The 14074-nt window shown below is 45.3% G+C and overlaps 1 protein-coding gene across 1 annotated transcript in view; it reads left to right on the top strand.

Moving 5' to 3' along the window:
• The window catches only part of TECTA (tectorin alpha), an 83206-nt gene that overhangs the window by 49854 nt on the left and 19278 nt on the right, over nt 1-14074 (top strand). The window contains exons 11-12 of the mRNA XM_081890087.1: nt 1654-2215; nt 9481-9680. Of these exons, the coding sequence (XP_081746213.1) occupies nt 1654-2215; nt 9481-9680 (762 nt within the window). The remainder of the gene's footprint in view (nt 1-1653; nt 2216-9480; nt 9681-14074) is intronic.

The raw sequence follows: 14074 nt of genomic DNA on the forward strand, positions 1-14074 counted from the left end.
ATGGTTTGCTCCCTTCACATTTAACCCCCACAACAATCCTATGAGGTAGGCTAGGCTAAGGAGCAGTGATTGACCCAAGCTTACCCAGAGAGCTTTAGGGCCGAGTGAAGATTTGAACCTTGGTGTCCCAGGTTTTAGTCCAACGATAACCAGTCTGGAGTTGCTATACTGCTGGCTTAGGAACACAACCAGGTTCCAGATACCAAATCTGAGGCTGATGGCCACAAACCTGCAAACCTAAACCAGACAGCTTCTCCTATGCCTGGTTCCCCCAAGGAGCCAAGGCTGCCCAAAGGATGAGAGAGTGGATTAGGCAAGAAGCCACAGAAGGAAGAAGCAACCCCCACCCTCCGGTCAAAGGCTTGTCCCTTTAAGGGGTCACACTCCTCAGGCAGGGTGGGTGGAGCTTTAGAAGGAGTCAACTAGAGCAGTGTTTCCCAACCTTGGGCCTCCAGCTGTTTTTGGACTACAACTCCCATCATCCCTAGCTAGCAAGACCAGTGGTAAGGGATGATGGGAATTGTAGTTCAAAAACAGCTGGAGGCCCAAGGTTGGGAAACACTGAACTAGAGGGAGGCTCTTATAAGGCATCAATCAAGGCCCAACTTTCACTGGAGAAAGTTGTGTGCTTGGAGCTAGCCAAGGTCCTGAAACCCCGGCTGCCAGTCCTTGTGGATTCCTGCTGAGAAGAGGTCAGAACCATCTGACATGAGATGGCTGCCCATAGCTCCCTCTCCATCTGTACATGAACACATGGTCTGTTGGGTTTTTGTGAGTCAAAAGTGGGTGGAGGTTACTCAAACCAAATATTTGGCACGTGTACTGTTACTGTTACAGTTACGGACTGTAAATATTGCTGCACCCTAATCACCCCATTTGCCAGATGACCTGGAGGGTTTATTATGAACCTGTAGACACACTCCACCTTGATTTCAATGGGTTTCAGTGAACCCAACTTTGAGCTGGATTGTGACCTGTGTGTTTCACTATTATAAACTAGTGTGTGGTGCTTCTCAACTGCTAGGTAGATGTGCCCCTTTTCACTCAATTTTTCATGGCACTGGTGTTCTATTCTCTTTCTTCCAAGGAGCTCAGAGCAGAATTTTAGCTTGACGACAACCCCATGAGCAAGTTGGACAGAAAAATGGTGACTAGCCCAAAGCTACACAACAATTTCCACAACCTGAGTGAAGACCGGGTTTTCTGCGCCAGGCCATCTTTCTTTGAAACCCACCTCCCAAAGCTAGTTATTTATTTATTTTGCAAGATTTATATACCACTTGGTTGTAGGAAAATCTTAAAGTGGTTTACAAAATGTATTAGGTAATAAAATTACCAGTAAACAAAAACAAGGAAACAGTTTAAAAACAACAATTTAGAATGTTCAAAAAAGAGATTAAAATCAATAATAAGCTAAACATTGGATTAAAACAAGTCAACATTCTATGCATCTAGAGAGGCTAGCCTAAGGAAAAATGTTTTTAGTGGGTGCCAAAAAGGGAAGGGAAGGTGCTTGCCTGATGTCAATAAGCAGGGAGTTCCAAAGTGTGGGTGCTGCCACACTAAATGGTTATTTACTTACAAATGCAGAATGAGAATGGTGTGACACCAGTTGTCTTAGTCTCTAGCTAACTTCACTGCATCTCTTTGCAGATCAACAATGAGCGCCTTTACCTACCCTTGAAGCTTGGACAAGGGAAAGTGAACATCTTTGCCTTTGGCTTCCACATTGTCGTGGAGACCGACTTTGGGTTGAAGGTTGTCTATGACTGGAAAACCTTCCTCTCTGTCACCGTCCCACGGAGCCTTCAGAACAACACGTACGGCCTCTGTGGGCGATACAACAGCAACCCTGACGACGACCTCCAGACCTCCGGTGGCTTTGCCGTCTCTAGCATCAATGAGTTTGGCCACAGTTGGGCCAAGAGGGACCCCTTTTGCCAGGTTGGCTGTGGTGACAGGTGCCCTGCCTGCCGTAAGGTGGAAGGCTTCTGGAAGCCCCAGCAGCTGTGCAGCTTGATCCCCAGCAAGAGCGGTGTCTTCTCCAGGTGCCACAGCAAGGTCAACCCCACCTTCTTCTACAAGAACTGCCTGTTTGACACCTGCATTGATGGTGGCGCAGTGCAAACCGCTTGCAGCTGGCTGCAGAACTACGCCAGCACCTGCCAGACCCAAGGGATTGCTGTCACCGGCTGGAGAAACTTCACCTTGTGCTGTGAGCTGAGCCTGTTTTAATCTCTGTTGTTGTTCATGAAAACTATCCTTTTGTTCCATCTACAGTAGCTCCACTGATGTATTTCTGGGTGGTTGTTTTTTTAAGGGAGTGCTTTCTTCTTAAAGTAAATTTGGGGAGGCGATTGTAGCTCAGGGATAGAGCACACAGAAGGTCCAAGTTTATTATCTGTTTCTTGCATTCACACCCCACCTTTCTCTCCAAGGAGCTCAAGGTGGTGTACCTGGTTCTGCTCCTCCTCAATTAATCTCACAACAACCCTGTGGGATATTTTAGGTTGAGAGGCAGTGACTGGCTCAAGGTCACTCACTGAGCTTCATGGCTGACTGGGAATTTGCACCCTGCTCTCCCAGGTCCTAGTCTGACACTCTAACCACACTGGCTCCAGTTGAAAGGATCAAGTCAGCAGGTGATGGGAATGATTCTCTGTCTGAATTCCTGGAGAGCCAGTGCCTATCAGAATAGAGCATCCTAGTGTAGGGAGAAACAGTATGACGTGATATAAGGCAGCTTCTTATGTTACTATGTCTAAAAGCAAACTGACTAGGACTAGGCCTGGTTCTTAGTAAGCAAGTGCATAGATCTCGAGTCTCATCACCACACTTAGGCCTAATTTCCTTTCCTGTTCTAACAGCTTCAAAAATAGCTGGCTGTGTGTTGTTAGACGTAGCTCCTGCTAATCTATGGCCCTTGAGATGTCCCAACTTGCATGGCCAATGGTCAGCAATGAAGGGAGTTGTAGTCCAGCAACATCTGAAGAGGCAGAGGTTCCTCACTTCATGCTAAAAGGAAGGGGTGGGCCAGTAAAAACACAGAGAGAGATGATTTGTCATTGGGAACAACAGCAGAGAAGAGTCTTGTTGGCTAGGCGAGTCAGAAATTTTGACATGGAAGCTTTTATAGGGGGCAAAATCTAGGCTATAGTTGGTAAGAAGCTTCCTGGCTAGTCTATCTGAGAGCCAGTGTGGTGTAGTGGTTAAGAGCGGTAGAGTTGTAGACTGGTGAACCGGGTTCGCGTCTCGGCTCCTCCACATGCAGCTGCTGGGTGACCTTGGGCTAGTCACACTTCTCTGAAGTCTCTCAGCCTCACTCACCTCACAGAGTGTTTGTTGTGGGGGAGGAAGGAAAAGCAGAATGATAGCCGCTTTGAGACTCCTTCGGGTAGTGATAAAGTGGGATATCAAATCCAAACTACTACTACTACTACTCCTCCTCCTCCTCCTCCTCCTCCTCCTCCTTCTTCTTCTTCTTCTTCTTCTTCTTCTTCTTCTTCTTCTTCTTCTTCTTCTTCTTCTTCTTATCTGTCACCCGCCTCCTCACTGGCCGAAGCTTGGTGTTGTACAGGGGTCGAGTGCCCACTTTAAGCAAAGGGAATGATGGATTTGTCAATTTCGGCTTCTTGCTATTTCTCATATTTCCCATCTTAATAATAATTATAATAATTTTATTATTTATACCCCACCCATCTGGCTGGGTTGCCCTAGCCACTCTGGGCAGCTTCCAACACATATAAAAACAAAAATTCAGTTTCCCACATTTCTACATCCATTTTTGAAAATTCAACCACATTTCAGTGCACATTTTCCTATGCATTTTGGCTTTACATACACATTGTTTTCACAAAGCAGTTTCCCCTAGTGCCGTACAATTTTGTCCTCTGTCCTCACTAAGTTGACCCTCCTAGCTGATGAATGTTTGTGTGTATTACTAGGCTGGGGACATGCATGGCAAGGTTCGGATAAACGCAAATGTCAAAGGATGACTGTGTTTTGATTCGCATATCGCTCTGCAAAAGCTGAATTGGGCAGGTCTGCCTTTAAATGCGAGCTGAATCAGATATCTCCCCTCATCCCTAATGATACCTCTCAGGCCTCAGATTTCACAAGGGCTGTGAGCTTTGAGCATTGGCATGGATTCTTATTTTAAATGCACAAAGCTGGCTGACGAGGCTTTTGCCCTGGGTGCTGAAGAGTCAGCTGCTAGGCACTGTTCCACAGTTCATCAGTATGGCTGGCCTGTAGCAACCATCCTTCTGCCCAGTTCCAGGTCACTTTGTGGTCCACTTTGCAACAGCAGATTCAGTGTTATTAACTGCTCAGGGAGACATCTGAAATCTCCTCAGTTCTGCCTCTGACCTCCCTCTCAGTTTTCTTTGCCTCCTTTAATGACTGATCTTTAAATGGAGAGCATGTTGTTGTTGTTTATAATCTTTGCGAGACCCTCTGAGGTACACAGAAGCGGAGCTCGGCTTGTATCAAAGATGGAGAACAGTTTCATGATGCTGAGGTTTGCAGGAAGGAGACAGTGAGTGAATTGCTAGGAATGGAAAGAAAGAAAGAAAGAAAGAAAGAAAGAAAGAAAGAAAGAAAGAAAGAAAGAAAGAAAGAAAGAGAGAGAGAGAGAGAGCTTCTCTGTGCCAAGGTTTCCCAGAGAGAGGCAGAGACTCCGATTAGGGCACCTAATGACAAAATGGAAAGTATTGGATAAAAATGACACAGATAAGAGGAGACAGCGGAAAAGAATAGCTCAACAAATGCCTCAACATGAAAGAGATGTGTACCAGAGTCACGGAAGATTATCTCTCATGTCACCGGCTTCATAAAGGAAACGCAGCCACAAGAGGATGAATTATGGGTTGCTCCCTAAATCTGACAGATATTTAAGCACTCAGCACAAAAGCTCACTTTGACTTTGGCAATTCCTTGGATTCATTGCTGCAAACCTACGGTGGCATCTCCTAGCAGCCTGCCCTTGATCTGGCTGCTGTAAAAGTTGAAGCTGTTGTCCTTGTATTGTCTGGAGTGCCATGTGGGACAAATTTGCCCCAGAAATTAGCTCACCAACAGGGGAGAGCCCATAAGCTGTGCATGCAAAAGGTCCCAGTTTCAGTCTTTAGCACAGGGGTGGGAAACCTCAGGCCTTGGAGCAATGTTCAGCCCTCCAAGCCTCTGTCTGGCCCTCAGGGATCTTCCCAGGCCACAGCCTCTCCCTAGCCATGCATCCTACTCCCCTTGCTTTGCAGAACCTTGAGTATTTTTTCCTGGCTGCCTTGTGTCCTTGAATTCTGATAATACAGTCTGCACCTGTATTAGAATTGTTTTTAGTTGTTTTTAGATGTTTAACCACTTGTGTGTTTGTTGCCCCTGGGCTATTTTGGGAGGAAGAGTGGGACATAAATTTAATAAGCAATAGCAACAAATAATAATGCAAATGTGATGATGATGAAAGTTATAAAATTAGAAGGAAAGCAAGCAAACAAATAAGGAAATGATACTAACATGTGCTTCATTGGATATTCATTGGAGGATAGAGAGGGGTGTATTTAGTAACAGGTCTGCTGTACAAAGGTAAAAAAAACAAAACATGTTAATTGCTCCATTCAGTTTTGCATTTGGTCCTGCAGGCTGAAACAGGTCACTCCTGATTGCACCTGCTCAAAAAAATGCACCTGGGGCAAGGCCCCCCAGCCCCCCATGCTATGCCACCGGTCAGATGTGTAGGTCCATACACTCACTTTGCTTTTGAAGCACTGTCTAAATAATAAATGCATTTGCCTCATCCAAAAAAGAACTGGGGCTTTGTGAGTATTCCAATCCAACATTTACAAAGCACTTGCTATCACTATGGTCCTTGCTCCAAGGCCTAGAAATTTTACTTGTAGCAGAGGAGAGAAACAGCCTTCTCAGTGTGAGTTGCATGCAGAGTGTCAGTGTCTCTGCCAGGGATGCTGGGTCTTGTTTGTGGTCCTTGACAGGAAAAGACGTATCACTGGGATCTGGGAGCACGAAAAACCACCACCTCTGCCATTCAAAGTTCCAAGGTAAGCTTCTGGGGGACCTTGGAACAGAGGGAGACAGATGTGGCTCACTGGATTGAGCCAAGCACAGTCTGCCTAATTGTAATGAGAAATGCTAAACTTGTCCAGACTGCTTGTTTCCAACCTGTTGTGCTACAGAGTAGGCCCACTGAAGTTACTAGACATGACTAACATAGGATCATTAATTTTGGTGGGTCTGCTCTCAGTAAAACTTAGTTGGCTACAACCAGCAGTGCAGTAGCAAATTCAAAAGTGCTGGGTCCCTTAGTAATAGTCACAGCCACACTCCTAAGATTATACAACCATCTAAGATTATACAATAATAATAATTTGAGATGCATTGCAATGATCAATGCAGATATCTCTGTGTTGTCTTTCAGTCAGACGTATTTTCTGTGCATGCACATGGGCAAATGATTTGGAGTGTTCCGCACCATTCTCTTGAAACTGAAGCACCTTGTGTTTTCAGAGTTCTTAAATGCTTTGCTTTGGAGCATCCCGTGACTAAAAAGCTCTCTTTTCATGTTGACTGTGTGGCTCTAGGACATTGGAGACAGGGACCCTACTGCAGAAATAGTAATGAATTTTAAACCCGCTACAACCTCATCACTGAATACAAACCTAAGGAAGGACAGTCAGCTACAGCATTCTACCAGATTGTCCCCTGCCAATGTACCCCCTACACCAGGTGTCCTGTGCCTTCACCAAGGTGGAAGGGGAGTCAGGTACCCCCACCCTGGTTAGATGGGAAGAACTGTTAAATAAGCAAGGTATTTTTCTTGCACATCCAAACCCCGTTCTGGAAAGATATCGGTTAAATCTCTAGTCCCAGCGGTAGTTGTTCTTCATTTGTCAAATGCAAATGTTATTAGTTTATACATGCGAGCGAAAGAGTACGTATTTGTTCTAAGGAGGCTTGTCTCTGTGGTCAATAGGATTACAACGTACAGTTCAATTACGCTCCTCGTAAATGAAGATGCAAAGCTCCTCCGGCAGGCAGACCGTTTGGCAAATCAATTGAAAAGTCATTTTCATCACTAATAAGATTTAAAAATTAAATTTGGATCATTTTCTATTCACAAATTGATGGCCTAAATCAGCTCTGCTCCTGAAATTCAAGGACCTGAATGCAGCTGTTAGATGGGGGAAAGAGGAGAAGCAGAGGACTTGTGGATGTTCTCCATTCTGCCCTTTCATCTTTTGAATGTTTGCAGTAACTTGGCTTTTCAGACTCTCATAAGGTGGATACAGTTGTTTTTCAGAGGCACAGAAAGGTGCTCTGGAAGAGCAGTCATGGCTGCATCCAGTGGGCAGGGAGGTCAACAGTAGGTGGCGACAGAGCCACTGGCAGGCACAACCAACTCATTCTAGTTTCATCCCCATCCTTCTTCTAGCTGAGTTCTTCAAGAAGAGAACCAAGGCTAGATTGTTATTCATTTCATTTCATGAGCAAAGCCTGCCGGATTAGGCCAATGGCCCATCTAGTCCAGCATCCTGTTCTCAGATGCCAGATGGAAACCCTCATGCAGATGCCAGATGGAAACCCTCAGATGCCAGAAGGAAACCCTCATGCCACATGGAAACCCTCACGCAGGACTTAAGCACAAGAGCACTTGCTCCTCCTCTGGTTTCCAGCAATTTGCACTCAGAAACATTACTGCCTCTGAATATGGAGGCAGAGCATAGTCACCATGGCTAGTAGCCATGTATCGCTTTCTCCTCTATGAATTTGTCTAATCCTCTTCCAAGCTGGTGGCCATCAATGCCTCCTGTGGAAGCAACTCCCAAGCGGGAGGCAGCTGCCCATCAGCGTCAACCCCTGAACTGGATGTAAGGAAGAAATCAGGCAGGTTGGAGCTGGTGGAGGGCAGACTAAAGCTGGTAGGGTAGTATGTCGTGCACTCTAATGGACTAGCCTCCACTTTGGTTGAATCTGGTGTGCACACACACACACACACATTTTTAATCCTCCTGTCATTTCTGATCAAAGTTTTGATGCACTACCAAAAAAATAACACCACCCCACTTAGGTCAGAGGCTATAAGGAACTGGTTTTGCTGGAGTGGGGGACAGCCAGGAGTCTAACCTCCTCCTCCCCCCACCATGGCCTGCTGTTACCCACCTTTTTGTGTCAGGTGGACAATAGCAGAGGGAGCAAACTGTGCCCTCAAAGGACTTGATCTGGCCTCAAGACTGCCATTTGCTGACTCCTGTGTTGGTCGGTGAAGCTGAAGAAAGGTGTCTCTGTTATACTGGTTTCCAGTGCCAGAGGAAAGGGCCGGGAGGTGGTCCGCCCCAGGTGCCATTTCTCGGGGGGGGTGACAAGACGGCACCCCGTGGAGGGCTCGCCCCGCCACCCCCAGGCGCACCGGGTGCTTTTCCTTCGCCCCACTGGTTTCAGAACTCTGAACAATATACTGTCTCTCTTCAGATCTCCAGATTTTCTTGTGTTCAGAATAGAGCCTTTTTCATTATAGTTCCCATTTAGGTAATAGGTGACTGCTCCATGGTAGGACTGCCTCTCCTCAGTACAGAAGGTCAGACAAAAAGCCAGGCCAACTCTGTTCTCACAGGGGTCCACATAATAATAATAATAATAATAATAATAATAATAATAATATAATAATAATAATAATAATAATAATAATAATAATAATAATAATAGTGGCTTATCTCTAGGCCCCGCAGAACCTTTGCTCAACTCATCTGTGCCTATTATCAGGCTATGCTTGCATCTCTTTCTCATTTGACCGTAAAGTGTCTGGAGCCAATGTGCCATGTAGATCTCCTCCCCTTTTCTTGTCTCTCAATAAGCATTGTCTTCATCAGTTGGAGAGGGAGAAAAGGAAGCACTCCTTTTGGCTTAGTCTTTTCCTTGGTGGCAACTGCAGCACTGAATTTTAGAGGGAGCATGAGGAAGATGGCGGCAATTCCCCCCTCCCCATATTTCAGGTTCCTTGTTGGGGGCAATAGTGCTGAACAAGGGGGTGGGCCCGCTGCTTCTCCCACTTGGTTTCAAGGACAGAGGCAATGCATCTCTGGGAATTACAAAAAGCCAGTGTGGTGTAGTGATTAAGAGCGGTAGATTCATAATCTGGGGAACCAGGTTCATGTCTCCGCTCCTCCACATGCAGTTGCTGGGTGACCTTGGGCCAGTCACACTTCTCTGAAGTATCTCAGCCCCACTCACCTCACAGAGTGTTTGTTGTGGGGGAGGAAGGGAAAGGAGATTGTTAGCCGCTTTGAGACTCCTTAGGGTAGTGATAAAGCGGGATATCAAATCCAGACTCTTCTTCTTCTTCTCAGGCCCTTGGTCATACTGGGCCTTCTGGTGTGCATGCGCTCTCGAAGGCAAGAGGGGAACATTGAAGTTTGGCCATCAGGTAGGGGTGTGTTGCCGTGTTAAGAAGCTTTTCCTCTTTTTTTCCAGCTGTCAGCTGCCCTCCCAACAGCCACTATGAGAGTTGTGTGAGTGTGTGCCAGCCCCGCTGCGCTGCCATCCGGCTGAAAAGTGAGTGCAACCATTATTGTGTTGAAGGATGCCAGTGTGATGCGGGCTACGTCCTCAACGGCAAGAGCTGCATCCTACCTCACAACTGTGGCTGCTATTCTGATGGCAAATATTACGAGGTAAGGCACCAATTCCAAAATGGCGGCTCCCAGGGCTTCTCAATTGTTTTGTGAGCATCTTCTTAGTCATAAGTATATAAGGAGTCTTCTAGTCACATTGGCTATGATCTGCCTTCACAGGTGGAAGCACAGGAGCCAACTCTTAGAGGCTGAGAAGTCTACAGCCCCCCAAGAAAATATTTGAGGAGGCTGCCCCCCCCAACGCTGATGGACTTTGCCATTCAAATGGGGCCTGTGCATTGTGTCATGTGATCGATTATGCAGGGCAGGGTTTATTTGGGCTCTCCACAATATTTTGTTCAAGTTGGCACCCCTTGCATGTTTCCCACAGGCAGATCTGGTTGGCCCCTATGAGAACAGCATGCTGAACCAGATGGGCCATTGGACTCAACCAGCAGGCTCTTCTTTATGTTATCAGGTTAAAATTTAGGAATATTGGCGTGTTTCACATTAACTTTCTTATCCTACAAATATTTTCTTTGAAGTACGTTGTATTGATTTCGATGGGCTTAAGAGTGCTATTCCCCACCCTAGTTCTGTATCTGATGAAAGTGAGCAATAGGGATCGGCTCTTTTTGAAAATATTGACTGATGGTGGATCAAAGCACCCTGCAAAGTGTCTTTCCGTCAAATAACCCCAGGGTCAGGATTATCAAATACCCCCAGGGATCTGCCAATGTGGTGGTGGTGGGGATGCTACTTATCTGAATGGGGAGCAAGTTTATCGCTTTCTTTTTACCTTGTCTGGCAGCGTCTATGTTTTGGTGGACTCAGATAAGCTCCCTTGTTAAGGCAAAACTCATCTTAGAAGTTCAAACTACTTTTAAATTGAAATTTTGAGTGTTTGCTTGCATGGTTGTTGTTTAAAAAAAAACAATTAAAAATGCATATATGTATTATATTCTTTCTGTGACTTGGATGAATTTTCCATGAGGATCAGGCTTAAAATATCCAAAGGGGATATCAGAATGAAGCGAGATCCTGCTCAAAAGCTCCTTTGCATTCATCAAGATTCATTTTTAAAACATGTGCCAGCAAATCTGAAGCACAGCTTTCATGGTTCATGTTGCTTTAAGGAGGAATGGGGGGGAGGGAGGACCTCTCTGTTTTAACGCGGGCTCTGATGCTTCCATGCTGTCATAAGTGTTGCATAAAAACGAGGGTTTCTTCAAGGAGTACTCCTCATCTATATTCTTCCAAGCAGCAGCAACAATGACAAAAAAAATAAAAAAATAAAAACCAGCTGTAGAATTTGAAATCGCACACTGCAAATTATGGTGTTTTTCTACCCTAAGCTGCCTGTGGGATTGGATCGTAAATGGTTTCCAAATGAGAAGAAACCAGAGGATGGAGATGGAATGCTCTCTATCTGCCGCCGTTGCGTCTGACAATGTCTCTGCCTTAATAGCTTGATTTTGGGGGATGTAAACACAATGCCCTTGGGAACTCGCTCGCGCTCCTTCAGAAGGGTGAAATTTCCTCATAGATAATTTGCGGGTGCTGCAGGCAGCCGTATCTCTCTCTCTGCTATGCTAGTTTGCATTGCTGTCAGCTTTCGGTCTCCTTCTCCATTACCTTACAGCGTGATCCTGAAATAATGAACAATGGTGGTGCATTTAGTGGCATAGTTCTGTGCGTTATGTAATATTAATCAGTTTAATCCACACAATGGAATGACAAATTCCCTGTAATGAGGCTGAGCTTCCAGACTTGCTTTTGCATGGTGGGGTGCGGGGGAATACGGCAAAATTAAACTTTAATTTGATGACCTCATTTGCATGAACCGAGAGGGAGATCCTTCGCTGTTGCTTATGCCAGTGTGACTACTGAATCCCAAGGATTTACTCCTAGTTTATATCGGTGAAAGATATAAATTCAGGAGAAAAGAGATTTTTAGGCTTTGAATTCACTGATCTGAAATAATAAATGGGTGAGACAGGAGCACAATCAGAAACCCGAATGGAGCCTTCTTGTTTTGTTTTGGGGATAATGAATAAATGTGTAGCATTTCAGTGATGCCCATAGTTCCAGCTTGTGACAGCCCTCGTTTTTTAATACAAGTCCTGATAAATCACTATCCCTGTTCGTCTCTATTTTTGCTGTGTGCTGATGCCTTGTAAAGATTTTGGCAGTGCGAGTTGCTAGAGTTGTTGCCAGTCTTCAGAGCTGAGCTTCCAACTCAAGTTATATCTCTGGGTCAGAAGCAGGTTCTTCTTGCATCTAGCGCACATGCTTTGAAATGTATGTTCATTGGCAGTCTGTCATGTGATAAGAGCACATGATTTGCATGAGGACTCAAGCCCTGCCTTGAAGAACTGAAAATCTGGAGAACCACAAAACTTGAAAGATCATGTTGTTGTTGTTGTTTAGTCATTTAGTCGTGTCTGACTCTTCATGACCCCATGGTCCAGAGCAGACCAGGCACTCCTGTCTTCCACTGCCTCCCGCAGTTTGGTCAAACTCATGCTGGTAGCTTTGAGAACACTGTCCAACCATCTTGTCCTCTGTTGTCCCCTTCTCCTTGTGCCCTCCATCTTTCCCAACATCAGGGTCTTTTCCAGGGAGTCTTCTCATGAGGTGGCCAAAGTATTGGAGCCTTATCTTCATGATCTGTCCTTCCAGTGAGCACTCAGGGCTGATTTCCTTCAGAATGGAGAGGTGTGATCTTCTTGCAGTCCATGGGACTCTCAAGAGTCTCCTCCAGCACCATAATTCAAAAGCATCAATTCTTCAGCCTTCTTTATGGTCCAGCTCTCACTTCCATACATCACATATAATCATAGAATTGTAGAGTCATAAAGAAACCCTGGGGGTCATCTCTAGTCTAAGCTCCTGCAATGCAGGAATGTCAACTGAAGCATCTGTGACTGATGGCCACCCAACCTCTGCTCAAAAACCTCCAAAGAAGGAGAGATCACCACCTCTTGTAGGAGTCTGCTCCACTGTCGAACAGCTCTTACCACCAGAAAGTTCTTACAGATGTTTCGTCAGAATCTCATTTCTTCTAACTTGAATCCATTGTCTCGGGTCCAAGTTACAAGAAAAGAGATTCCAACATCGGGATAATTACATTCTGATCCACACATTAGTCTAAGTTTGCATTCAGATGTGGGGAATAATATTTTAGTTTTCCTGATTATAATGCTAACACTTCTAGCTCATTTTTAATGTTCCTTTCCCACTGCAGTACCTGTTGCATTATGGAACTGTGGCTTTTTGACCGATATACTGGCACGCTGTGCTAAATTTCATTCACATCAGTGGGCGTGCTGCAGCAAAAGAATGATTGTCATTAAACAACATCACTACTCCCCCAGCCTTTCTACACATGCCTTTTGCTCCCCCATGATTCCCCCATGAAAAGAGGAAGGAAGAACTGTATGCCTGTATATCACCCCAGATTTCCTCACTCTGCTCCTGTGATTTTCCAGTGTAAAGGGTCAGCAAATTGACATTTTTCTAAATCAAATAACATGGAAGTGAGTGCTAAACATGTTACCTTCCTTCAGTTTTCCAAAAGTGACTATTATGTCACTTGAAAGCACATATATAATACAAAAATTAAGAGGCAGGGTAATTCTGGGGGGAATGGAATAAATCACTATGTGGATGCAAACAAAAAGGTGCAGATCCAATCAGTTTGTATCCAAATTCCTACATGTCTCCCATGAAATGTTGAAGGGTATAGATAATTTGTTATGGAATTATTTTGATGTTCAAAAGCACCCTTTACCTCTTCTTTCAAAGTCATAATTGCAACCCTGTCGCAAGGTCTGTTGTATTGCCAGTTCGGACTGCAGGATGGCTGCCATGAATAATGACTCGTGTAGCCAGCTTTGCCTCTCCACTTTCTAGCAGTTACTTTCTTTTACAATGTGGCTACCACAGCCCCTTATCAACTGAGAAGTAAGCTCATGCGCTCAATTATTCTATAAATCTAATAACAAGAGGGGTGGAATGTAATGCGTGCTCCTCTGCAAAAGTACACATCGGTGGTCAACAGGATATTTGTTGAGCTCTGTTTGGAACAAGGAGAGAAGAGAGGTTGCTGTGGAAACTGTAACTTTGAATTTCCTTGCTTTTACGAGCGATAAAGGTGTCAGCGAGCAGTATTGGTTTGCAATTTTTCACACCCCTTTTTGGGTGGCCAGAATTAAGCCCTCAAGCAGTGGCGTAGCGTGGGGGTGCAGGGGGGCCAACCGCACCGGGCGCAACATCTGGGGGGGTGCTCGCACTCGCAGTGCTAAAATCAGTGCTAAAATCCACGGGTTAGGGGGCACAAATTACTTGCCTTGCCCCGGGTGCTGACAACCCACACTACGTCACTGCCCTCAAGTCAGGTTGTGTGTAAAAACAAACCTGGAGGAAGGGGAGGAAGGCAAGGAGCACTGGAA

Source organism: Podarcis melisellensis (genome assembly GCF_964234715.1).
Source record: "Podarcis melisellensis genome assembly, chromosome: 15".
Lineage (NCBI taxonomy): Eukaryota > Metazoa > Chordata > Lepidosauria > Squamata > Lacertidae > Podarcis > Podarcis melisellensis.